The sequence below is a fragment of the Protomyctophum parallelum genome (assembly GCF_964188405.1).
Source record: "Protomyctophum parallelum genome assembly, chromosome: 15".
In the NCBI taxonomy this organism is placed as follows: domain Eukaryota; kingdom Metazoa; phylum Chordata; class Actinopteri; order Myctophiformes; family Myctophidae; genus Protomyctophum; species Protomyctophum parallelum.
The window spans coordinates 27,617,399-27,644,102 of NC_139710.1; the positions used below are offsets into that span (position 1 = coordinate 27,617,399).

The 26,704-nt window shown below is 43.7% G+C and overlaps 1 protein-coding gene across 1 annotated transcript in view; it reads left to right on the forward strand.

Moving 5' to 3' along the window:
- apba1a (amyloid beta (A4) precursor protein-binding, family A, member 1a) overlaps positions 1-26,704 on the forward strand; it is a gene marked incomplete at its 3' end in the record, with an annotated part of 49,183 nt that overhangs the window by 480 nt on the left and 21,999 nt on the right. Inside the window, exons 2-5 of the mRNA XM_083783413.1 lie at positions 20,991-21,287; positions 22,553-22,827; positions 23,671-23,838; positions 23,925-24,648. Of these exons, the coding sequence (XP_083639539.1) occupies positions 21,104-21,287; positions 22,553-22,827; positions 23,671-23,838; positions 23,925-24,648 (1,351 nt within the window). The 5' untranslated portion in view covers positions 20,991-21,103. The remainder of the gene's footprint in view (positions 1-20,990; positions 21,288-22,552; positions 22,828-23,670; positions 23,839-23,924; positions 24,649-26,704) is intronic.

Genomic DNA, 26,704 nt, shown 5'->3' on the forward strand with positions numbered 1-26,704 from the left:
GGCGTTTAGGCTACACTTGGTGACTTGCGTACACATCATGCTACCGGCAGCGTTGCATTCAAGTGATTTGTGATGGTTGATCACACATTAAAGGCCTCCAATATATTTAATCTACATTCAGACCGTGTTGTATAGATGGGCTACGATCTATTCTATTCTAGACAGCCTCACATTCCTTCAGGACGGATAGAATGCCCGAAATGAGTGCAGGGACACAATTCGTATTAGGCTGTGTGTGTAGTGTTTATTTATAACTGTTATTACGATTGTAATGACGTATTGTTATGCATTATATGATTATAGACATGGTCCGTACAGTAGCCTACGGTACAACTGTATGTGCATGGAACAAGTTCACCTTCATTTGGGATGGGGTGTCTTTTTTCCCTTGTTCTTTTTTTGAGAGAGAAATATCTCAATTGCCGGATAGCGTGTCAAAAGCTTGGAATGGAGCTTTTGTATAGGCCTATAGCTCGGCTCTGTCGTTGTCGGCGAGCGACAGACAGAGAAAACAGCGCACCCAGCTCCGATGGAATTGCGTCAATCATTGATTTTTTTTTAGGCGTGTGTGTGTGTGCAGTGCGTGCAGCGTGTGTCGTCTGGCTCGTCTCCTCCGCATCCGGTTGATTGAGGATGTGATCTACAGCAGTGATTGATTCTCATCTTCTCGACCTCTCCCATTTCAACGCACGGACCCCCCCCCCCCCCCCCCCCCCCCACACACACACACACACACACACACACACACACACACACACACACACACACACACACACACACACACACACATGTTATTTCTGTATTTAGCATGGGATGCTAAATCTGCATCCAGCAGCAGAACCTATATATTATTGGCCTACATCACTGGTCCTCAACATAGGGTCCGGTGTCCACTATAGGGGTCCAAATAGATCTTTAGGGGGCTATGTTAACTCTTGACAGTATGAACTCCTTTGAAACAGGTTGATGACTACAAGTATTTGGGTATTGGGGTTCATATATCTTCTTCCCAAAAGGACTTTTAGGGTATGGCCTGGTCAGCCTGCAATGACATGCGTGACATCTGGTCATCCCAACTTAGTAAGAGGTTCAAACTATTTAAAACCCATTTTGGTGCTGGAACCCCTTTTGGCGTTAGCATTATGTTATGCTTTAGCTATTAAAAAATAGCAGATCTACAAGCTCATAGCGAGCCACTGAGTGACGCGCTACGAGCTTGTAGATCTGCCATTTTTGAAAAATCGAACGACTGACATAGCTTTTTCAGAAAACTGTCAGGATTTAGAAGAAAGTTTTAGAATCTGATCTCATGTCAAAATGGGTTAAGACAACCGTTGAACCGATTATACATGGCTCCGAGACATGGACACTTTCAAAGAAACTAGTCCCGTCTGCATCCAGATCATGATGGTCATCACAGCGGCCAGGTGTGTCGTGGTCTGCCCCTCTTCCTTCTGCCTGTGGGTTCCAGAGTGAAGGGTGTGTGTGTCCCCTCCCTCCAATCCATGGCCATGCAGCAAGGATTTCGTCCTCTACAGGGTTTCGCCATAGACATAGAAAGGTAGACGCCTCCTTCGACTGTGGAGCGTGTGTATCTCGAGAGGAGGCAAGCTTCTGTGGAAGCACATAGCGGAATTGTGCCAAGCTTCTGTGACTGTGCGCGTCACGGAAGGGACGTTCGTGTTTGTTTTCTCATGCCAATAAAGCTCTCTTTGGATTGAATTCCCGGAAATGACGTGCTGTGATTGGCCAGTAGTCACTTGAGTGGCATGGCCTCCTGCACTTCCGCTTGACTTCCTCCTTACAATGGCAACACATGGCTCCAACGAACTGCAGGCATCTATATTTTATTCATTTCTTTGAGCCCAGCTTTGTGTGTTTGTGTGTACCCCATGGTGATGATTTGATTGACGGAATTGAGGATAAAAAGTGAGGACGCCTATTGTGATTGGCTGGAATGGGATGATGTATTTCTTTTTTTAATCCTTTATTTACCCAGGGTAGTAGCTGAGCACAAGTGCTCATTTTCAGCAACGCCCTGCACATAGAGACACACACATTAAAACCTGGGAGCTGACCAGTACAACCTCAGTCTCATACTGTTGGCCACTAAGCAGCTCCACTGGAGCAGTTGGGGGTTCAGTGCCTTGCTCAGGGGCACTTCAGCGCTGCCCCGGTGCTCTTATGATGATAAGAGCGCCTCCCATAAGTCCATAACTATGACAGTGTACAAATGGAACCAAATGGGTCCGTATGGACCAATCAGGTTTACTCATGTCGATTTTGTTCCATTTGTACACTGTCAGAGTTAAGGGAGGTCCTTCTTGTAATGGAAATGTTTGGTTTATGAAAGTGTGTGTGTAAAATGGGTGAATGACACAATCTATGTAAAGCACTATGGATAAAAAAAAGCTCTAAATGCACCATTTACCATTTAGGATGCGTAGGCAAGTGGTTCCCAAACTTTTTCATGTCAAGGACCCATAAATTGACACTAATTAGCCCGCGGACCCCCATTCGAAACGATATGCCAGGGAACCCCATGAAGAGAAGATTTTTACGGCTCTAGCAGAGATTTTCAAATTTCAAGGACCCCCAGTCTGTCCTGATGAAGGTCTAATCGACCCAAACGCTGACCTAATGAAGAGCAACATTTTTGTGTGACCGTGTGCGGGACCTTTTCTTGTTTTTTCAAAGATACCCAGTTTGACATGCAATAGTCTACGGACCCCCATTTAATGGCATTTCTATCTCTGCGACCCCCTATTTATATTGTAAAATCAATGTTAATTTAACTCTGAGAGTGTACAAATGGAACAAATGGAAATGTGTACACTCTCCGAGTTACAGTCCAATAAGGTCCCACATTTGGTTCCTATAACTATTATTTAGCTGGGGACCCCTGGAACTCCCCCAAGGACCCCTGGGGGTCCCGGGACCCCACTTTGGGAACCACTGGCGTAGGCTACATGCGTGCATGCTTGTGGAAGAGAGGAGGGAAATGTGCAGGGTTTGAAAAATTCTTAGTATTAAAAATGTTTGATATTTTTTGGTCATAAAATGAAACATTTATTGTTAAAAACCTAAAGCTTTATATTCTTATAGCAATCATTGCTATAGAGTGTTCAGAATATAGAGCTATTTAACACTCTAAATAGCTCTATATTTTTATACACAAAGAAATATCACTTACAGTACCTGGCGTCCCTATTTTGGGAATCCCATTACCAGTGGACATTTTCAAACATTTACAAAAGGTTTTCGAGCATATCACCGGTGGACATTTTCAAACATTTACAAAAGATTTTCGAGCATAGCAGATCTACAAAGTCATGGCGTGTGGGGAGTGAACAGACCCAGAGGTCCTGGAGTCGGGATCCAAGTTGGAAGGCTAAATATTTGATAGTTAAGAGCCAAATTAATGGCCCATAACTCTTGAGAGTTATGGGGGTCATGTTGTTCTGACTGTGGCCTAATGGCGCGTTCACACGGGCAGATGAGCCGATGCAAAAATGCGTTGTGAGTTGATTTGGAGCAGCTATACATGCATCGTTGCGTCTTTGCAACGTCATGTCGGCATGCGTGCCTGGTTAAGACTCACACGTGGCTCTGATTTGCGTGGTTAGGGTTAGGTTAGGGTTTGGGGTAGGACGTCCACATTGTCAGGGCACCATTAAGGAAAAAGAGCAAATAAGATACAGTTTGACATAATTGTCCCACACCAAGGTAGGTGGCTGTTTGTTTAGTAATATACTGCCCTTCGCTCTGTGGCTATACGAAGCCATTTTCCACTTTGCAGCATCCAGTGGTGTTAAGCAGGGGTCTTCAACGTTTTGCAGGCCAAAGAGGGCCCCTTAGCTGAGAGCTGAAGCAGGGACCCCCCCCCCCCACTATATGCATACTGTATACAATTGTGTTGCAGATAAAACCATAGACGGCGTCATGGACTTGTTTGACAGCACTACCATCAGTGTGGGGACTTCCCTGTGGACCGACCTCCCACACAGCTTTGGTGGACCCCTGTTAGTCAGTCTGAAGACCCATGGTGCAAAGTAACCAAGTACATTTACTCATGTGTTGCACCATAAGTACAGTTTCAAAGTACTTTTCTTGAGTATTTGCATTTCTTGTTACTACTATTCCACTGCATATATATTTGCCAGATTTAGTTACTAGTTACTTTTCAGATTTAGATTACTCAAAAAATAATAGAAATTATTTACATTTTATTTATTATAATTTCTTTTGCAGATCTTGGGTCGTAATTTTGTAGGCAGAAAAATGTTTCGACGATGAATTCGTGCAGAAGAACCGAAAGGATTTTGATCATTATTGTCTCTTGTCGGGTGGAAACCTCATATGTCCAAAACGGCAGAATTCAAAATCGAAACTAGCAAAAGTAGCAGACATACAAGCTCAAAACGCGTCGCTTCGTGCAGCATTTAACGCTTGTGGATTTGCTACTTTTTGATGCTTTTGTTTTGAGTGACACAGTAGTACGATTAAGTATGGCGTTAATGTACAAAAAACAACAAATACAGAAAAACTAAAATAATTGCACTGCGTAATGATCGCGACAGGCCCTGCAGTGCTCGGCCTGTCCACAATAACTATGTATGATCAACAATCATCACAACACCGTACAGAAATCAAGGACTGCGAACAAACACAACAGTGACATTGTGCACTGCTGTGGGCTGTGTACTCTAGTAATCGATGCATGGGAGGATGGAGGGGGGCTCTGTGTCTCGCCTGTTCGATGTGATGGATTAGCTGGTATCCATGGTAATGAGTGCCATCGGGTCACCCAGCAAAGTGACTGTACACAGTACACGCACATGCAGGGCTGCTGGAAGAAGTACTCACACTGTTTACTCAACGAAAACTGCGGATTCGGTGCACTTAAAGGTGCACTTCACCCATTTTCAACCATCACTGTGTTTGTTGTCATAGACTGCAATGGAAATAGGCCTTAGACAGGGCTTTATTGTGTTGTGTGTATTGTGTTGTGTGTGCGTTTGTGTGTGTGTGTGTGTGTGTGTGTGTGTGTGTGTGTGTGTGTGTGCGTGCGTGCGTGCGTGCGTGCGTGCGTGCGTGCGTGCGTGCGTGCGTGCGTGCGTGCGCGCGCGGTAGCAATACCACAATATAAAGGGAGACCAGCTCAGTAGTCTTGTGGTTAGTGTCATGGCGCCGTGTCATTGTTACGATGGCGCATTATTCCGACGGTGTGTTGGTCCGACTCACCGCATTACTAAGCCTGTCCCTAACCGCATGCGAAGCCACGATGTCGAAATTATGGGCTTTCCCCCATAGAGTTATATAGAATCTAGAGACCGGACAACCCCACCCCCAGCTATTCATTTAAATTGGCAGGTGTGGGGTTGCCATGGCAATCAACTGGCTGAGGCAGAGGCTGGAAATTGCACAGGTGAGGGGACTTAGGCTCATTAGGTCCACTGGCAGAGCCTGACCAGAGCCTTTTGTGGTGTTTCTGGACAACGGTGTATGCCACCGACTCAAGGCCGGGCACTGCACTCCCGGTGGGGCAAACGGTTATCGAGTTACATGCATTACAACCGTACACACACAGACAGAGACGTCGCAATTTTATAGTTAGACTAGACCTGTACGTGCCCGTTGGCCACCGGCCTACTTGGGAACAATGCACGATATCCGTTGTCATAGCACCTGTTTTAACTAAGAGCCTTTTGTGGTGGTTCTGGAGAACCGACTCGATACCGGGCACTGCACTCCCTGTGGGAGTGTGGACTGCGTGTGTCGAATGTGAAGTCGGTGGGTTTGTCGAGTTACGTGCATTACAACCGTACACACGCAGACACGCAGAGACGTGGTGCATTTATAGTAGGATGAGATTAATAAAGTCCCCACTACACACACACACACACACACACACACACACACACACACACAGTGACAGCGCTCCATGTTTACGCACAGACAGACAGATATCCGCCATATTATTGTTTGCTTCATTTCCTTCATTTGATGCCAATTGCATTCACACCTGCAGTGAATTGAAGTCAGGTGTGTTTGGAAGCGAAGCGAAAACCCCCGTTTTTGGCGAAGTAGAATGCGTTTGTTTGATGCGCACCAGAATTTGAATGAACCATAACCCTAGCCGGGTGAGATATAGAACACAGAGAACATAGAACATGGGTGACCCCCAAAAAACATCGCAAAAACATCCCTTTCTACCAAAACGAAGGGGGTGTTTTTTATGCAGGTTATCACCACCACACTACTGATAGGTAGAGGGAAATGATCGGTAAAAATTAATGCTGTCAAAGTTAACGCGTTATTAATGCATTAACGCAACACCTTATTAACGGCACTAATTTTTTTATCGCATTAACGCAACAAAAAAGATCACAGCGATTGGCAGGCGGGATGTTGAGGAATACTGGTTCCTGCAATGCACTCCCTTCCCAGAGCCCTTGTTAGGATGTTTTAAGTGGAGTAACAGCCTTCCATTTACATTTCACAAAGGTTTTGCTCGTGTTGTATGTTCCAGTCCAAAAAGAAACCTGTGCAATTCATCCATATAGAGTCCAAAAGCAAAACCCCCGCTGTTAATGTTGCATCGCATTGTAAACAGCTGTGCCTCGTTATAGACACACACGTTTCTAACTTGCGGTCACAGTCTCGATACTTTTCAGTTGTGTGGTACTTTTTTATGGTTTTAATTGTAACAGAAAGTTCTATTCCAGACTGTCCATAGTCCCATCTCCCAGTCACAGAGCTGGGACTGACAGTACACACAGAGAGACGAGTGGTCTTGCTACCACACCAGCTAGCTAGAAGCCAGCCCAGAGGTGTTGCCAGTATAACTCTATGGCAGAAACAAGCCACCTAGGTCTATACAAAATAAGACAAAAAGAAGCAACACACTGGTTGTTTCTGGCCAGTGTTGCCAAATAAGCGATTAGTAAGTAATTTATTTTAATTTATAAGCGTTTTTGGGATTATCTTTGTAGATTGAAAAAAATATTGGGGGTCCTTTGCTCTTGGCATGAAAATGTTTGAGAACCACTGCTCTAAAACAATATTAGACAAAGTTTGAGCCACAAACACATTGCTCTCTCTCTTCTCCTTTTGTATAAATTAAATAGGCCTATTCATGATTCTGCTTATAGAGAAGTAGCCTATGTTATGTTAAAATGGAAACAGTTGTTTGTGTTGAATGTGCTAATTGCACAGAATTATTCAAAAGAGAGAAAATGGGCAAGCCATAAAATAATGCACATTGGACTTGTCTTTTCATACGTGGAAAAAAGGTAAATAAAAAAAGTAACATTCAATGTTGTCAAACCTGATCGGAGCATCTCTACAATACAGCGTTTTCTTTCAGTTCATCATTGAATTTAGAGCAAAAAAGGTTTTGCGATTAATTGCGATTAATTGCGCGATTAACTACACAAATCATGCGATTAATCGCGATTAAAGATTTGAATCGCCTGACAGCACTAGTAAAAATGTTTTGCTTTGAAGTACAGTACTAAACTAGAAATGCACTCTGTCGAGGTGCCAACTTGTGCCTTGCACAGGCTACTTGTGCTCAAGCAGAGCGCGTAAGTACTGCTACTAACTAATGTCTATTAAAACTGCTGTTCTAAATCCTTTAGACCCGTTATTGACCCGCGTACCTTAGTTACGTCACCATCAACAGCCAATAAGGGACCACCATTCTGACTGACATACATACATACGTATACATACATACATACATACATACATACATACATACATATATACATACATACATACATGCATACGTACATACGTACATACTGTACGTACATACGTTACCTTTTACCCACCCAACATTGAAACATATCTTAACCGTCTTCCTGCCATTGCCGAAGCCCTTCGGCAATCAAAGCCTCAATTTGATAATACACCTTGCTGCCATTGCCGTAGCCCTTCGGCAATTATACTTTTATAGTGCATATGATCGATCACGCCATAATGCTACTCACGTTAGCCGGTTAGCTAGCAGTGTTGTTAGCACTGCACTGGAACGTTCAGATTAGATCGCGGTCGCCATAAGAATCCATTCTATCCGTTTCTTTCAATCGCCTGTATCTCCTATTCCTTGTCCCAGATGGCATTTTTGGTCAAAACAGCGTTTCTTTGACGGCACAGAGCCGACGTTGTGGAGTGCTATATGTACCGGCATTGATTCGATTATGTAAACAAAGGTTGTCTTGGCAACGTAAAGCTGGCAGGGATAAGCTCACTTCCGGTTGAGGCAAAATGTGGCTTTTCAAAATAAGAGCTCAAATTAAAAAAATGCTGGCATGAATTAGGTCCTAATTTCTCAATAAATGGCAGCAGTAAAAGGGTTAACTAGAAAATTCGCAATTTAAAAAAATTGCAGAGTGTGGTTGCCGCACTAATATTGCCAGCCAATTACAATTTCAAGTCACACCTTAGATCATGTGTAAGTAATTTGGAGGGGATTTAACCCCCAAAATTCATGTTTGGGATGGATTGGACATTCCGTTCGTGATTTATGGCATTTTTGGTGATATAGGCCCCTTCTACTAACTTCGGAAGACGATTACGGCCGAACGATACGCACTACCAAAATTCTGCAGTTGGTGTTTTAATCGGATAGGTCCAGAGATCATGTGTGCCGGAAAATCTATCATGACGCAAATGGGCGTACGACCTACGGTTCAAGAGTTATAAGCCAAAAGGTAAAGTGGGCTGTTATAGCGCCACCATGAGGCCGACCTATAAAATTATAATTTTAATTAATTTTAGTGATAATTATGAATTTATCCTCCAAGTTTTGTAACTATAGTCCTCACAGTCTCAGAGGAAAAAAATACTTTAGTGAATTTTTGCATTTTCCCATTCATGTCAATGGGAAATTTTAATTCACTAATAAATTCATATCAATTAAACTATACAACATTTCTCTTAACAAAATACAAGCACACGATTCCCGATTTTTATTTAAAGTTTTCTTTTTTAAGGTTTTTTTTATTTAAAAGTTAATTTTATTTTAATTTTAATTTTTAATTGTTTTTTTTTTTCATTTTTTTTAATTTTTTCATTTTTTTCAATTCTTTCATTTGTTTCATATTTTATTTATATTTTTTGAGATATTGAGGTACACCATGTGCGATTGTGGTGTTGGTACGATCGAAAATGTGGTTATAAGAGCGAGTTAAGAATTGTCATCACGATAATTTCCTCGTAAGAATTATACAATGGAGGTCAATGAGCAGCTTGACTGTATTTGTGTCACTTAAAAGGCCGTAGTTCACATTCTGTATGTCTCTGTGCTTTGGTGGTCACATTGTGTGAAAGAGAACATGTGTGGCTACAAAATGACCAAAGAACATGCGTGTAAAATGAATATTTTGGCCGGGACGACAATTTGTTTGGTAAATTTTCAAGGAAAGATTTTCACTTTCCACACTAGTCAAAGAAGCCCCGCACTCTAAGTTGGCACTAATTAGGCGAAACGGCCTGCGATTGAACTGCGATTTCGGAAAAAAAACGTTTAATGTATTCGAATACGGTTTGAACCACGAAAAGGTCCAGAGTCGTGTGAGCTTTCTAAAGTTTAAATCACGTTTCTACGACAAAGTATGCCAGAGTAATGAGGCTGCAAAAGTGAGGTTGATTTAGAGATAAATCCCATACATTGTCAATGGGAGGAAAAAACTATAAATAAAGTTAAATATTTTAAAAAGTATAAACTTTTTCAAAACAACTTTTTCACCAATTAAAGTTCAAAGATAGATGAACATTATAAAGTTTAAATTAAGTTTCAAAGTGAAAGTATGACGGAGTAATAAGAGCTCAAAAAAGTTAACTGTGAAAAATGGGACCTTTCTTCCATTGACTCTCACTATAAAGAATGTAAAAAAAAGTTAAAAAGTTAAAAAGTATAAAAAGTATAAAACTTTGTAAAAATAAAAATACAAGCACACATCATTGCAAAGAGCTCTGAAGTTTGAAGTTTGAACTACATTTCTAGCATAAAGTATGTGGTAGTAATTAGGTGCCAAAAAAAAGGGCGGAAATTGGAATAATAAATATAAACTGGCAGTAACAATTGTGTGCTCTCTGAGGCGAGCCCACAATAAAGTGTTACAATTACAAGAGTCTGGTTGCCCTTTCGGGCAACCACACTAATTACGTCACCAGCCAATTTGGGGTATACATTCCATACATACATACCACTTTTGGTCCAGCCGGCCACAATTCTTGCACGCTGTGCTTGCGCAAGTAATGATACGTAGCTTGCGGAGTTAGTTCAGTCAGATATATTCAAGGGGCTCATTCAGTATTATGCAAGACCCACATGTCATTCGCTGATGTGGCAATCAGCTGACCAATTTGGCGGGTATTTAAGCTAACATATAAGACTGGATTCTTCCTGCGTTCCTTCCTCTGCATATCAGGGCTCCAGGCTAAGGGGGTCCCTACGTCCCGGGGACTATAACATATCTATTTGGGACATAAATTTATCTCAGCCGGGACGTTTTTCGGGAATAGAGGGGTTTTTTGCACTAAAAATGTATATATCGTGCGCACCTACTAGCAGCACTGCATGAATGTTGCAGCGGCACCGGCAATACTTCAGCCACAAATTATTACTGCAAACTATTACTGCAGAGAGAAACCCGCAAAACAGGCACAGCAGTCTGTACCCTCATCTGCAGCACAAGGAAAAAGATGTACCCCTCCCTTTTCCACATAAAGAAATTAGACCCATCTGAAGTGAGTGGTACTGTACTGTACTGTACTGTACTGTACTGTACTGTACTGTACTGCACTGCACTGCACTGCACTGCACTGCACTGCACTGCACTGTACAAGCCCTCCCCCCTGGCCTGTGTGTGTCTGTGTGTTAGGCTGTGAAACAGTGACACTTGGTGGTGAACAAACGCTATTTTCGTGCTCGGACACAGGGACAGACCCAGCCACACACATAGCTGTCTATAGGAGTGGTTGCACCACTCAAAAACTTAATATATGTAAGGAAACTGTCGCAAATTAATACTGTACATGAAACAGTGGCTCTCAACAGCCTGTGGACGGTGGATGGAACAATGTGCTAGAATCCTGCTATTGGTAAGATAATTAAGATCCATAAAAATATATCACACACTTAATGGATGGATAAATTTATTTTTATTCAGATTTTCATTACTTTGCAGTTTGCACATATTCAGAAATGCAACTGGCAACCCCTCCAAAAATGTTGGTTACCCCTCTGGCGCTGATCTAAAGATTCTAAGAAGGCATTTACTTCAAGGATTATTATGATACCTTGATACCTATTATGATTCTTTGCCACTTTCAAAATCAATGCTGGAAGTCTTTAAATAACTGGTATATGTTCTGCCCTCACATTAGTGTGAATGGTTAGAATGACATCAACATTCAAAAATAAAAATAAATCGGGACTGTATACATTCACTTTGGGACGGTTCAAATTGTATTTTGGGATGGTTCCGGGACGTTGGTGAAAAACTTTAGTCTGGAGCCCTGCTGCATAAATACGTTCCTGGTGTTGTCTGTTTGCTCCCACCGCCACCCAGCACCACCGGTGAGCTCTGCTATTCCTGTTCCCCATGGGGGGGTTGTTATTGTATCTCTATCTCCCTGCTTTTAATGGTTAATGATGGTTGTATAATTGTGCCGAGCAGGGATAAAAATGTAGCATAGCCGAACGATAACGAAGATAACATTATGCACATTTGTATTCTCATTCTTTACTAAATATTTCTTCAATCTATTCGTGAGTTATCTGACTGAAATGTACTTTGTTACTCTCCACCATTGGACGCATGTTGTACTTACAATATTTATGGGCCTGTGCGGCTGTGCCTCTCTCTGGGGTTCTGCTGGGGGAACAAGGACATGCGGTGCAGGCTTGCAGTCACATGATTTGTCACCCACGTTCCACCGATGGAGACAGCGCCAGAGCACATAGGTCATGCTGGCTTGGTTACCATGGTAACAGGATGAAAGATTGTAACTGTGGACAGCAAGAAATGAGTGTCTGCTCTATATAACACTGGGTGTGGTGGAGCGTACCAGTGTTCAATGTAGGGTTCCGGGACCCCCAGGGGGTCCTTGAGGGTAGATATGTACCCATACCTTTGTTTCCTTCCTGATACGGATTCCGATAACTTTTTGGGCAATTTTGGACAAAAAAATCTAATCCTAAAATAATTCTGAAAATCCTATGTTTCAGTGGTCAGTGGTGCTGAAGTATCTCTATTGGGCCACGGACCCCCATCTCAAAATATGTAGTTCCAGGGACCACCCAGAAGCAAATATTTTAGTTAAAAATGTTCGCTCTGAAATATATATTCAAAGATTTGCGCCACATTTTAACAATTTTTCAAAAATAGCAGACCTACAAGCTCGTAGCGTGCACTTGTAGATCTGCTATTTTTCAATAGCTAAATTATAACATAATGTTTAAAACACCAAAAGAGGTTCCCACCCAAAATGGGTTAAAAACAAATCACACCCATGTGAAGTGAGGGGCGCTCTTATCATCATACATCTTCTCATTCCGGTCTTCCATTTTCTGCCCTCACTTTTTATCCTCAATATGTACTTTGCTCAGCCAATCAAATCATTGCTATGGGGTGATCAGCCAATCAAATAATCGCTAAAATTCACACAAACGCACAAAGCTGGGCATAGGAGGGCCAAATGGACCCTTAGAGGTCTGTAACTCAGATTTCTCCCTTTTTGAGACATTTAGAACGTGGCTAAATGTGTCTGGCTTTTATAAATATTGAACTGGAACACAGGTTAATGTTTTCAATTTCCTGAAAAAGTAACGGCTTTGGACGTACAAGGTTGAACTCGACACAGTGACAATATCCAAACTGAGCGTCCTTGAAATGAAAAAGGCTGAGAATGGAGGTGTTATGATATGGGGGTGGGGGGTCTCATGGAGGTCAGCTCTACACTGGACGGACAGCGTCTTCTTTCCCACCGCGGTGTGAGAGTCGTGGTGTTTGTAGTCATTTCGACAAGCCACCGACAAGTTGGAATATTTTCCTGACTGTCATGGATGGACCTTGATTGGACCTTGATGGTACTTTAATCCTGGTCTCTAAACTGCCTCCCCCTGGCCAGCCGGGGCACCTGATGGAGGGGAAAGGAACTGGTTGGAATAACGTGTTCCTTCCACACGCTACGTCCAACCAGGGAAACTCCCCCCGTCTGAGGGAAAGAAGCGTCTTGGACGCTCATGCATCGTAGGAAGCACGAGGTCAGTCCGCTGCCCTCCCCAGGTTGGCGGAGAGAGCGTAGAGCCCAGGATTACACATTAGATAATTGACACTGGGTGAAAAAATGTCTTACAAAATTGTGGGATACAAATAATATAAAATATAGGTGCTATATTAGTGATATCTCCTTATAATAATATAATAAGCTCTAAATTAATATCATAATCATTGCTATATGTTGTGTTTGAGGCATCTCCCTATCTCTCTAGCTTTTTAGTCACCGGTAAATGAATCTTTCAGGTCGGGACACGCAATTTCATCCAATCACGAGTGAAGTCATGCAGGATGAACACATTGGAAGTACTGTACTGTCGTATACCTGAACATGTATACAGTACTGTTGAGTTGTAAGATCTGGAGAGACACAGAGGCCTCTGTTACTGAATGTGCACATACTAATCTATAGCAATTATTTGAATATAGAGCTTTAATCTTTCAAATGTGTTTTGTTTTAAGTTTTAACCAAAGAACATCACTTACAGCACCTTTTTAACATAAATATATTCTAGCAATTTTAGAGCGCTTGCTGCAGGGATGACGTTTATGTAGGCCACCCGGGAGGTTACTCTTGTCATGGGTTTATTTGCCATGGCCTTACGGTGGAATGTCTGCACTGGGTTTTTAGATAAATCATGAAAACAAGCTGTGTTGCAAATAGAGCTTATTTAACACGTTTAATTTAGTTCAACAAGAGAGAGTGTTCACAAATCAACACACTTTTGTATGAGTTCTACCACATGTGTCTCTGTACGAGGCGAGCTGTCTAGACATGGTTCTGTCTCAGTGCTGGGAAAAGTGGTGCATTTCTTTTTTTTTTCTTCACTTAAGTAAAAGTATCAATACTGCAATGTAGAAATCAAAATGTACTTGAGTAAAAGTACAGACAATATTTGCATCGAATATACTAAGGCCTCACTCACACCTTTACAACAGAGTACAGACTGATGTATGCTTGTTGTATGAGATGTATAGCTGATGCAAGCTCGCAATGCATTTCCAATGGGAGTCACATGGTTTGACACAACATTTGTGTTGTGTGAGGGGGAGGGGGGCAGTCGAAACACAGCCGAAAGCCATACAACAGCTTGTAGTCCAAAATGTTGTATCAAATCATGTGACTTACATTGGAAATGCATTGGGGCGGCCATGACACTTACATCTTGCTTACATCTAGCATGCATCATGTTGTATGCTAGATCGAAAGGTGTGAGTGAGGCCTAAGGGTGCGTACACACCTTTCCAACAGATTCCATCCAGCGCTGTACAGCATCTGTAAGTGTCATGGCCGCCTTCAATGCATTCCTGATGGGAGTCACATGGTTTGACACAACATTGTGTTGTGTGCGGGGGAGGGGGGCAGTCGAAACACAGGAAAATGCCATACAGCTGCTTGTAGTCCAAAATGTGGACTACAAACCATATGACTTCCATTAGGATTGCATTGGGGCGGCCATGACACTTACAGATTCCATACAGCGCTGTACAGCATGTGCTGGAAAGGTGTGTAGGCACCCTTAAAGTGCAAACAGTAACCACTCATTATGCAGAATGTCCGGTTTCACAAGGTATCATTATGTATACAATCATTCAAATGTATTCAAGTCTTTTGTAAATAGATCTAATATAGCCTAAGTTTAAATAGGGCTGAAGTGGTAAATGTGTTTTCTGTTTTGTAATAATCATTCTACGAAGTGCTCTAAAATTCCTAGAAGTAACTAGTAACAGATGTGTAGTGGCGTAAAATTATAACATTTGCCTCTGAGTTGTAGTGGAGTAAGAAGTAAAAGTATTGAAAATTGAAAATACTTCAAAATTGGGTCAACCTCTGGCCACCCCATGGCAGCTGATCGCAGCTGATCTTTTTGTTATATTACCTCTAGTTACCCAGTGGAGGTTGTTGAGCATGAGTGCTCTTATTCAGCAACGCCCTGCCACACACACACACACACACACACACACACACACACACACACACACACACACACACACACACACACACACACACACACACACACACACACACACACACACACACACTGTCAGAACATACTGTATTATATAACTCACAGCGATGTCATTTCATAAACCTATCAACAGTATATATGGCAAGCTTGGTGGTGGAAAAAGTACTCAAATGGTTTACTTAAGTAAAAGTATCAATACTGCAATGTAGATGTACTCCGTTACAAGTAGAAGTACCGTATTCAAAAGTACAAAAGTATCGGCATCAAAATGTATACACTTAAAGTACTAAAAGTTCAATGCGTGTAAAAAATCTTTTGGAAAATAGCGGATCTACAAGCTCACAATGCGTCGCTGCATTGTGAGCTTGTAGATCGGCTATTTCCAAATGGCCGAAATGTATATAGCCTAGGGTTGAAGTGTTTTCTAATCAAAATGAAAATCTCCAAAGTAACTAACTCAAGTTTGCGAATAATTGTATTGGAGTAAAAGTACAAAAAAAATGGCTATGAGTTGTAGTGGAGTAGAATTAAAGTAATCAAAGTATTTGAAATTGGAAACACTCATAAAGTACAAATAACTCAAAATTTTACTTAAGTAGCACACACACACACACACACACACACACACACACACGCATGAACACATGCACACAAACACACACACACACACACACACACACACACACACACACACACACACACACACACACACACACACACACACACACACACACACACTCACACTAAAACCTTTGTAGCAGACCATAGTACAACCACAGTCTCATACTGTTGGCCACTGAGCAGCTCCACTGGAGCAGTTTGGGGGTTCATTGCCTTGCTCGAGGGCACTTCAGCAGTGTCAGGGGAGGGGTCAGTGTGGTTATTCACTTCCCCACCCTGATTTCTGGCACAAATGCACCCCTCTTAACATTTAGGCCACCGGTAAATGTAGGCCACAGCTAATCGCATCACAGCCACTCTATACCGGTAGCTCTCAAACTTGTTCATGTTTCAAGTGGCCGCGTGCCGTGTTTTGAGCTTGTTGATCTGCCATTTTTTGCTATTTTTGAATTTGAATTCTGAAAAGTTAGTTAGTTTGTCTTGGAGTTTGTTTCTACCCGAACAAAATCAATATCTAAGCTAAAACAACAACAAAGCACTCCAAAAGCATAAATTGCAAACTACTTTTTGTTTTCAATGTGCAGTGTATAGAATTTCCAACGAAATTACAAAACATTTCCGAATTTTCACTTTTTACATAAAAATTAAACAAAAAAATATTTCAATGTGGGGTCCTTGACATGACAATGTCTGAGAACCTCCAGACTAAACAGTCCTCCAGCCTCTGCAGGAGGGGATTTGTTGACGTCTGTGGTAGATAACACGGAGGACAGAAGGCCCATGTTCACAGGGGAGACAAAGACAGACAGACATACTGTAATTCATTCTATAGCATTATACTGTATTACACTTTGTGTCACATGGCAAAAAATAGCCCAAGTTGTCAAATGTAGTGTTTCAAGTTCAATGATCCTCATGAAATAATAATACAATGCTCGTTATAGAAGGCTGAGAGCCTCCACCCGAAGACCACATTTAAGGCCTAATATCTTCTGCCATCCAAGGCGGAATTCCCCTTTTAGGCTAGTGGGGTTTTGGTTTGATTTTTAAAGCGACCAATCCCTCGTGGGAGACCCGAGTTCTAATGGCTGGCAACTTGTAGACTATATTTAACTTATAGTCTATTTTCAGCAAATGTTCGCCTGTCTTTGTCGAATGACAGAATGTTCAAATTTTATTGATTTTTTTAACTGATGGACAGAATTAATCACTTTCTAAACCTTTCAAAAATAGCAGATCTGCAAGCTCGACGCATTGCAACGCGACGCGCTGTGAGCTTGTAGAGCATGATCTATTTTTGCTACCTTCGCCAAACACCGACTTTTCATATAGTATAGAAAGTATGAACTCCTTTGTTCAAATGTTTTTCTTTATTGAAGAATACCAGGTGGAAGTTGGCTTCTTTATTCCTATTATTATTATTATTATTATTGGGCGGCTGTGGCTCAGGAGGTAGAGCAGACCAATGAGTTGGTCGGTGTGAGCTCGCCACCATTGGTGTGTGAATGTGGGAAGTGAGGACGCTGGCGTCGACTGTTCGCTGCTTCACCTCCCATTATGTATGAATGAATGAACCATTGTAAAGCGCTTTGAGCACTTGGAAAAGAGCTATAAAAATGCAATTCATTATAATTCATTATATTATGTGGTCCGAGTGATGTTTTCATCTGCTGACACTGAATTAATGTTTGAAAGAAGTGTTTGTTTCTCTGTCCGCCTGCAAGCGACCAAGACTCAGGTGGAGTGTGAGGAGTATTAGGACTGAGCTGTTAATTCCCTCCAGAATATATACAATAAAAAATTAAGCCACTCTCTTTGAACAGATTGCCTCCACAGTGCAACTCAATCAATTTACATTGCTTGAGAGCATTTTCTCTTGACCTCAATGCAATCTCTCCTGAGAGCTGATAATGTTCTTTCCTTGAAGCTTTTGGGAAGCTGTTGAGGTACTGATTCACTAGACCAGAAAGATGAGGTGTGGTAGTGACTAGTCGTGGTAGTCGGTCCAGAGCTGCTTCATCTCTACCAACCAAGTCCAACCATCCCACCATGTCCCTTTAGCTTCTTGATTTCCTGCTCAAGGGCTTGATCTGTGAAGAGATGAGTGAACGGTATCTCTGACTTTGCCACCACAAATTTACCTGACTTCAGTGCGTTCCATGTTTCTGGGTCATCCTGTTCAAGAGCGTTCATTTGGGCAAGATAGACTGGCATCAGTCGAGCATATTTAAGGAGATCACGAGCAAAGAAATACTTGATGAGTTCCTCTAAGGATGACAAGTAGCCCTCCCAGTCACCTGACCGATGGTGACAACAGAAAGACAAAGAGAAAAGAGAAAGAAAGCAGCAGCCTGGCTGATCTTGGCTGATCTTTATTTAGCAGCAATATTTGCTACACTTGGGTCTGAGGCACCTTACTTTGAAAATAGCTGATCTACAAGCTCAAACTACAACCTTGTAGATCAGCTATTGTTGGCTAAAGTTCTCCTTGGAAAAGGGATGCTATGGTTCAAGTAGTTTAATGTAAAAAAAAATAAAAAAGTTCCTATCCCACAATGATTTGGTGGGCCCCTGTATAGTAACTCTGAGGACCCCCTAGGGGTCATGGGCCCCCTGTGGAAGACCCCTGGTATTGGCTAATACTATTTTCTTATATCAGAGCCCAGCTACAAATACTTTTATGCTTCATTCATGATCTAATTTGACAATATTCTGGAGCAGGAGCAGAGCAAGGAATGTAATGAGAATTGGGATAGGCCCAGGGGTCAGTCCGGGAGGTCCCAGGTGAGGAAACACCCCTACCAAAAGTCAAAAAAGATTCTTTTGACCACTTTAAAAGTTTAAGAAATCAACTCAGAATGTTTTAAAACATACTAAACAATTCTAATATTATGAAAATTGGACATTAACTGGCTGGCATACTGTTCTGGGAGGTCCCAAATAGATGACCCCCCCAGAAACGGGGTGGGGGCCGGGAAAATTTGAACCCCATCATTTTCTCATAGTTTGGACCCTATAGAACCAAGATCTGCAAAAAAATCAATTTTAGCACAAAAATCCTACGGGAGCTGTTTTTTGGACGCCTCGTACCACACTATAACAACTTGGAAGTACCTGACGAACACTTCAGTGAAAAGCGTTTAAATAAATCTCCACTCGCACGGTAAATCGTCGCTGTCTGGTGGAAACCTGTGTCCAAAAGTGTTACTTTTCAGAAAAGGAATTAATTCCCTGAAGAAGGCTTAACGGCCCGAAACGTTGGTTTCCCTGTACTCTGCGAGTATTGGCACTTTGGCTGTCAGTGTGTGCGGCCACTTTCTTGTTCTTGCAACATCCGATTCAGTTTGCTCTCCCGTGGACCGGCACCACTACAAGGGCTTTTGTGTGCGTAAGCATCCTCGTGCATGCTTTTCAGAAAAGGGAGTAGGGACACATTTATTGTTTAACCTATAGTGTTCCAATGGAAACATGTTTATTCGATGCAATTGTGAACAATAGCCAAGTAAGTCACTGCAGCTCAACAGTCAGTGTGAGGGGTGGTCAGGACGTGAACTCTGCGTTGAAAGGCTTGATAAACATTGTCTGTGATGGAGTCAACTTAACTACATGCTCTGGTAGGCTGTCCACACCTAGACAGCAGTGTGGAGAAAAGTTCTGTCCAATGTGCGTGTATTGGAGCCCATGGGGGGTCGAGAGACGAGAGCATGTACTCTACTGTGTGGCTGTGCATATAGGCAGGTGTTTCGGCGTCTGGTGTAAGTTATAGGGAGTAATAGGGAGGGAGCATAACCTGGAGGTACTGTATGAATGGAGGCTCTGGGTTCCCAGCAGACCGATAAAACCAGAAATGAATGTGCCACAATCTCTCTGCATTCCCAAATACAGTGAAACAGTGTGCCCTTTGACTGCTCACATTTTATGTGTCTGGAATATTTTCATTGAACTGATCCTGGTCCTTAACCTGAAACGGTTTGATCGCCACTGATATAGAAACTAGGATTTATAAGATATTAACTGGTCTCAGTCCTAAAGGGGGTAAGGAAAACATTTGAGCACTACTTCCATCACTACATAATAAGTGTACTTTGTCTCCGTCCAGCGCTGGTCATGAAGACTCATAGGGTGGTGGGTTGTGTGTGTGTGTGTGTGGGGGGGGAGGTATTGGGGTATTGGGGATGGGAGAGGTCGTCCATTTTGAGGTGTGGTGTGTGTGTGTGTAAGAACACTGATGCTCGTCCTCCCTGTTGGAAAAAGGTCAGGCCCGTCCTCACCTCCACTCCCGTGGGGAGTCCTTTACACTCGCCATCGCCATGACAACCCTGCAGCCTCCTGCCGCCTCCTGCCGGGGTGTGTGTGTGCGCGCGCGTGTGTGTGCATGTGCACGTGTGTGTGCGTGTGTGTGTGTGCATGTGCACGTGTGTGTGCGTGTGTGCATGCGTGCGTGTGTGCATGCGTGCGTGTGTGCGCAGGGGAGAGTAGAAAGCAGCGTCTAACTGTGTGGAGCTCAGTGGTTCTCAAAGACCCCCCAGTTTGATGCAATAAGGCCAGTGGTTTTGGCCGTGGAAACCCACCCACAACCCCTCTTAAGATGTTCTGTGTCAGGGAAGAGAAGATTCATGCTGGGGGGAGAGGGAAATCAAAATTATTCAATTTCTGATGTGATATAATAATATAGAAGTCATTGATTGCAGTCAACTGTCTTCCGTGTTTTGGTACAATGATGCGCGACGCAACATTCACCTGGACTGAGTAGGGGGATTATTATTTGCATTAGATTAGATTAGATTCAATTTATTGTCACTGCACATAGTATACAAATACTTTTACAATAACTGTTGTTAATAGGGATATCCCGATACACTTTTTTTGTTCCTGATGTGTCCACAATGTGTTAGCCGATAACGATACCGAATACCGAGAATGATATTTATAATAATAATTAAAAAAAAAGATGCTTCTGAAGTATTCTATTGCTGTATTTTGACCCATTCTCTCTCTGTACTAGACTATAGACTCTAATCTCTTAAAAGTGACTAAAATCAGTCACTGTGACTGACGACGTTAATCCATGTCCCCTTCCCACTTCCTGTTGTCTTTGTCTCAGCAGTCCTCGCCTTGAATTCGGAGTGTGTCAGGAGATCGTCGCCGATGCGTCCCTGAGCTCCTCCCACGTCACCGTCGGAACCAGTCTATGGTCAGAAGCAATCCCGGGCAGCCATGAACCCGCAGGAGGTGGAGCTCGGCCAGGAGATTGGCGAGGAGGGGGCCAACGCTTGCCACGACGGCCACGGCGAGCCGGCGCCTCACAACCACGGCGGCAAGGAGAAGAGCTACCACGCCCGGCAGCCGGGGGGCGCTGCAGCGCGCTACAGGCGTTGTGAGGCACCTGGCGGAGGAGGCGGTAAGCAATTATCTGAGCTAATCGCAGTTATTTTTGCATGAACGTCATCGCTGTATGAATTAATAATGAGTAAAGAATTGTTCCGGTGGCTGCATTATGCGTTCATAATCTTCAAAAAGATTAAAATATGGCGGAGATTCTTGGACAATATTTTTCTCATATTTCATGGTTCAACTGAGGAAATGATTGAGTTTCGGGTCTTCTTGAATGAAGCCAGTGATTTAAAATTCACCTTGAGTGTTGACAAAGTTGAATTTCTGGATATTACTGTCATAAAGGAAGGGAATTCACTTACGTACGACAGATCTATATCGAAAGCCGACGGATAGAAATACCTTACTATGACGAGACAGCTATCACAAGCTTACCTATTAGCCAATTCATGAAAGAATGTTTTCAAGTGAGGGGATATCCTGATAATTGGATTGATGAGGCATCAAAACGATTTGATAGTGTCTCCCAGGAGGAATGCTAAACCCAAAGCTAAACCAGTTCAGGAAAAAATACCCCAGTGTTTCATAACCTATTCCCATTTGGGTAATGATTTAAAAAAATATCATTAAAAAACACTGGCATATTGTGACAACGGATCCCCTGTTAAAATATACGTTTAAAGCCCCACCACAAGTTGTATTCAAACTAGCTCCAAATATTAGGTCTCTAGTGGTGAGATCGGATTTGGCGTCTACAAAACCCAGAACCTTCCTGGATGAAATCCCTAATGGGAATTATGAATGTGGTAGTTTTGTTTGCAATGCCTAAAAGACAAATAGCAATGCATTGTTTTAAATTTATGTTCCAATGTTCAATGCAAAAAAAAATATATATATATATATATCACTAACCAAATATCACTTATTTTTTCTTATTTTTTGGATAATCCTCCCTGCTATAAAGTGGGCTGACCATATAAGGAGTTCCTCCTTGTCCCCAGTGAGCCCCTGGGGTAAAAAAAACCCTAGTTTCGGTTTGGGCTTTGGGTGGCAAAGCCTTCATCCAATCAGGATGAGAGGGGCCTTCCTCCAATCATGATCGAGTGGGGCGGGCCTTGGTGCACGTGCTGTTGGTCTGTTGTACTTCCCCCACTGTAAAGTGTGTGCATGTGCACATCTGCTAAATGCCTAAATTGTAAATTGTAAATCTTGTTACCGGGGCGGACCGTATTTTTTTCTTCAAATCACCCAAATCACTGAATGCTCCTTTAAATCATTAATTTGTATGACAATTATCCTAAACTAAAATGTCGCGATCGTGACCAACCCTAGGAGGCGCCAGCGGGGCCAGAGGGGGCCCCCAGCAGCGGAGGTCAGCAGAGGGGTCCGACCCGGAGGGGCCACACGGGGCCCAGTCTCCTCCTCCCCCTCCTGCATCTCAGCAGCAGCAGCAGCAGCAGCCTATCCCCCGGCCTGCAGTGGCGCGGTACCGCCGCCAGGGGGACAGCGAGGCCCGGCTCAGGGCCCAGCAACAGAGACACAGACAGAGACAGCAGAGAGAGGCGGAGAGAGCGGCACAGCAGTTGCTGCTGCAGCAGGAGAGCAAGGTGCTTAATGTATACACTGAAGCAATACTGCAAAACTGTTTTGGTTAAAGGACAATTCCGGACCAACGGTTTTCTTACCTTCATTTATTTAGTTATTACATCCAAGAATGAGTGGTACAGGTGAAAAGAGCTCATAGCGTGGCACTGCCGCGCTACGAGCTTGTAGATCTGCTATTTTCTCCATTACTATCCACAGTGTGTTTACATCCCAGCCGTCTGCCGTAGTGGGCAGACGGTTAAATCCATTGCACACAGTCAGAGCTGCGGTGGGCTGGGGATGGAGTTAAGATGTAATTATGATATAATGGTATATTCACAACAATTCCACATACTTCTTTAAAGAATATTTTTATTTGTGTGCACCAGACATGTACCAGACATGTATTTTTTTGTGTAGTTTAGCATTAATAAATAGAGTTTCTGATAACTTCCAAAGTGACTAGAAGTAAAATTTGAACAAAATAACGAATTGGAGAAAAAAGAAAAAAGCTTACAGAAATAAAAATAGAAAATTAGGCTTTACATAAAAAATATATATATATATATCAAGGTTCAAGGTTCAAGTTTATTTAGTGTCCCCGAAGGGCAAATTGGGTTGCAGCATAGACACTACATTAAACAATGAATGAAACAGTACAGACAACAAACAGTTCACATAGCGGATACCAGAGTAAAACGTGCACACAACCATTAAAGTGCAGGCGTTTAAAGTAAATATAAAATATACAGTATATCAACTAACTAAACTGTATTCTGTATTGGCAAAACAAATACAATGAACTGAAATTTAAAACAAGTGTGTATATATATATACCGGTAATGACTAATGCATAATGCATGCAGGAGAGACAACAGCATGCTGAGCGAGAGGACGAGGATGCTCGGGAGCGCGACGACTCGGCGCTGGCGCGCTCCGCCAGCACGGAGAGCGGCTTCCACGCGCACAGCGACCGTGCTGAGGGCGACGACGGCCTGGCCATGACGTCACTGGAGCCCGAGGGCCAGCCTGAGGTAGAGAGCAGCGCTCCTCAACCTGTGGGTCGGGAACATCCGGGGTGGGCTAAATGCTATAAATTGTAAGTTGTAATTGTCCGTAGGTGGAGGACGAGGCGAGCAGCTACGGCGTCCAGCTGCGGCCGGAGGCGGAGGGATACACGGAGAGCGCCGAGGCCGAGCAGCAGTACGCGGCGCCGCACCCTGCCTGCCCCCCCGCGCGGCCCCCGCCGCTCCCGCGCGCCGGGGAACCCCCGGCGCCCGATGCCCGGTGCGCGGACAGCCGCGCCGAAACGGACGGAAGCCCGAATGCCGGCTTCTCCAACTACGTCTACGCCCAGCCCATCTGCCGCTCCCGAGGAGGAGGAGGGGCCAATGCCTCCCCCGACGGGCGGAGCTCGGAGAGCTCGGAGGTCAGGCCACCCGAGGAGGAGGCGTACTCGGAGCCGTACGGCGAGTACTCGCACTCGGAACACGTTTACGAGGAGATCGGCAATGCTGCGCCGATCCTGGCGCCCGACGCCGTGACACCGCCCGGCGCGCCCGCCCGTCCGGCCGAGGGGGGCTCGGCCGAGGAGGAGCCGCCGCCACCGGGAGAAAGTGCCCAGTCGCTGCGGGAGAAGAGGGCGGGGTTCCGTCTGGTGGAGCCGCGGTCTGCCGATGACGGCGTCTACCACCAGCAGGAGGCGGTAGGGTCGCGCCTGCACCACTACGACGAGCGCTCGGACGGCGAGTCGGACACGCCCGAGAAGGAGGCGGAGTTCGCCCCGTACCCGCACGGCGACGGCTGCGACCCGGACGAGGACGCCGCCGCCACAGAGGCTAAAGGTAGGGCAACAGCAGAGCCATCTAATAGAAGAGTTACGATATAGAGGGGGCAGAAACCGAGCGCTCGAGCGTTGTTCATGCAGCCTTAACTGAGCCAAGCTGGAATTGGAAATACATTGTTTTCAAAAAGGGTGGCGCAAACAAGAGCTATTTTATGCATGTGTGCAACATGACAACTGTTTTAAAGTATTGTACAGTAACAACTAAAGTCTCTTTAATGTTTATGTTGTACTATTACTACAAAACAATCTAAAATAAAGGGATTTAAGATAATTAAAGCTGGGCTGTTGCCTGAGTCCAAAGCATTTCTGCCTACTACCGGCCCAGGACTTGGCCCAGTTGGTTGTCCCCATGCTCAATGCGTAGTCTATATGTAGGAGACCCGCCATTGGACTGGCCCCATGAAGTGAACACAGTTTGCGTAACTCTGTCTATATCGCTAAGGCTCTGGGCAACAGATAAGAGACATTTTATACTAGTCCACTGGTGGACTACTACTAGTACAAACAGGGGTGTGCTGGAGGGTGGGCCTAGCGGTAGAGCGCTTGCACATCCATGGACGTGCACAAACCAGAAGGTTTGCCTCTGGTTCATTATCCTGAGCCGACCACTATCCTTCTACCCTAACTGAAAAGGGGGGGACCCGTTTACCTGTTTGACTTCTATTACCTAAACCAGGGGTTCTCAACCCGTGGGTCGCGACCCCTCTGGGTGTCGCCAAATTATTTTGGGGGGTCCCCAAATTATTTTCATTTTTTTTTTTTTGCAACTGAATGGCTGGAAAAGGGAAATGACGAGTTTACATATAGTCAGGGCTGCACATAAGTGGTGCGCCAGTGCGCATGCGTCGTCAAAATAAAAAATGCGCTGTCAATCAAGCGCCGGGAAGCGCTTCTGCGTACCAACAGCTGGGGCCGCCCAGAATGATTATTATGGCCAGAATACCCACTAAATTCTGTGGCGAGAGCATTTCCCACCGACTGCCACTCAAAGTGGCTACTGGCCAATCACAGCACGTCTTGCGAGAGTGCACTGGCCATTGTGGCCAATCACAGCGCGTCCTTACTCAAACGAGGGAGGATTCCAAATCCATGCATGCTGCTTCCTGCTTGCTACTGGGAGGAGGACACGAGTTTACTACGGACTCGGAGAAAAGGTTATCTGACACATTATTCTTACAGTATTACAGCCAAACTCTCGTCAAAATGTCCAAGAAGCAAGCGCCATTAAGTAACTATTTTGGTGTTCCAGCACCACCATCTCCAAAGAGACGCCGAACGGAACCACCTGAACCGCACAGAAAACGTGTGTTTGCGGAAAAGTGGTTGGATGATGTCGGCTGGCTCCAAACTAATGCTGAGCGCAGCGAGATGTGGTGCAAAATATGTCGTGAGCATCCCAATCTGGCCGATAAAAACTGCACCTTTTATACAGGGACAAAGAATTTCAGTCACCCAGCTTTTATTGTAAAGTCGGGTATTGTACATTATTTATTTTGCACCGAGGAGCCATGCGTGTCTGACTGTCTGACTGTGTTGACGGTGTCTCACCTAGGCTAAAGGGGAAGCCTGACGTATGCTTCGCCGTACGACGTGTCGTATGTTAAACAAATAGTTGATCAGCAAGCTCACAACATGTCGCCTCCGCAACACGTTGTGAGCTAGTAGATCGGCTATTTAAATATTTTTTTAAAAAAGTATCTAAATATTGCTTTGATGCTCATATTATCCTTAGGATAATATGAGTTTGTGCTTGAAATGTACTGTAATTCTGCAAACTGTTAATAAATATTTCAATCAATCAATCAATCAATCAATCAAAGGAAGTATTAAGAAGTTTGTTTTAGAATATGCATATATAGGGCTGGAATACACATGGACCTATAGCTGCAATTTGCAACTCTGGATTTTTTAAAATAATGGGATGAATCTAGAGTTGCAATACTCTCCATTGACTCGCCAGTCCCCACTTATCCAATAAATATCGTTTTGCTATAAGTTATTCATGCATCCCTCTTTTATCCATCCGGCGAGACGGGTCGCCACATTTTAGGAGC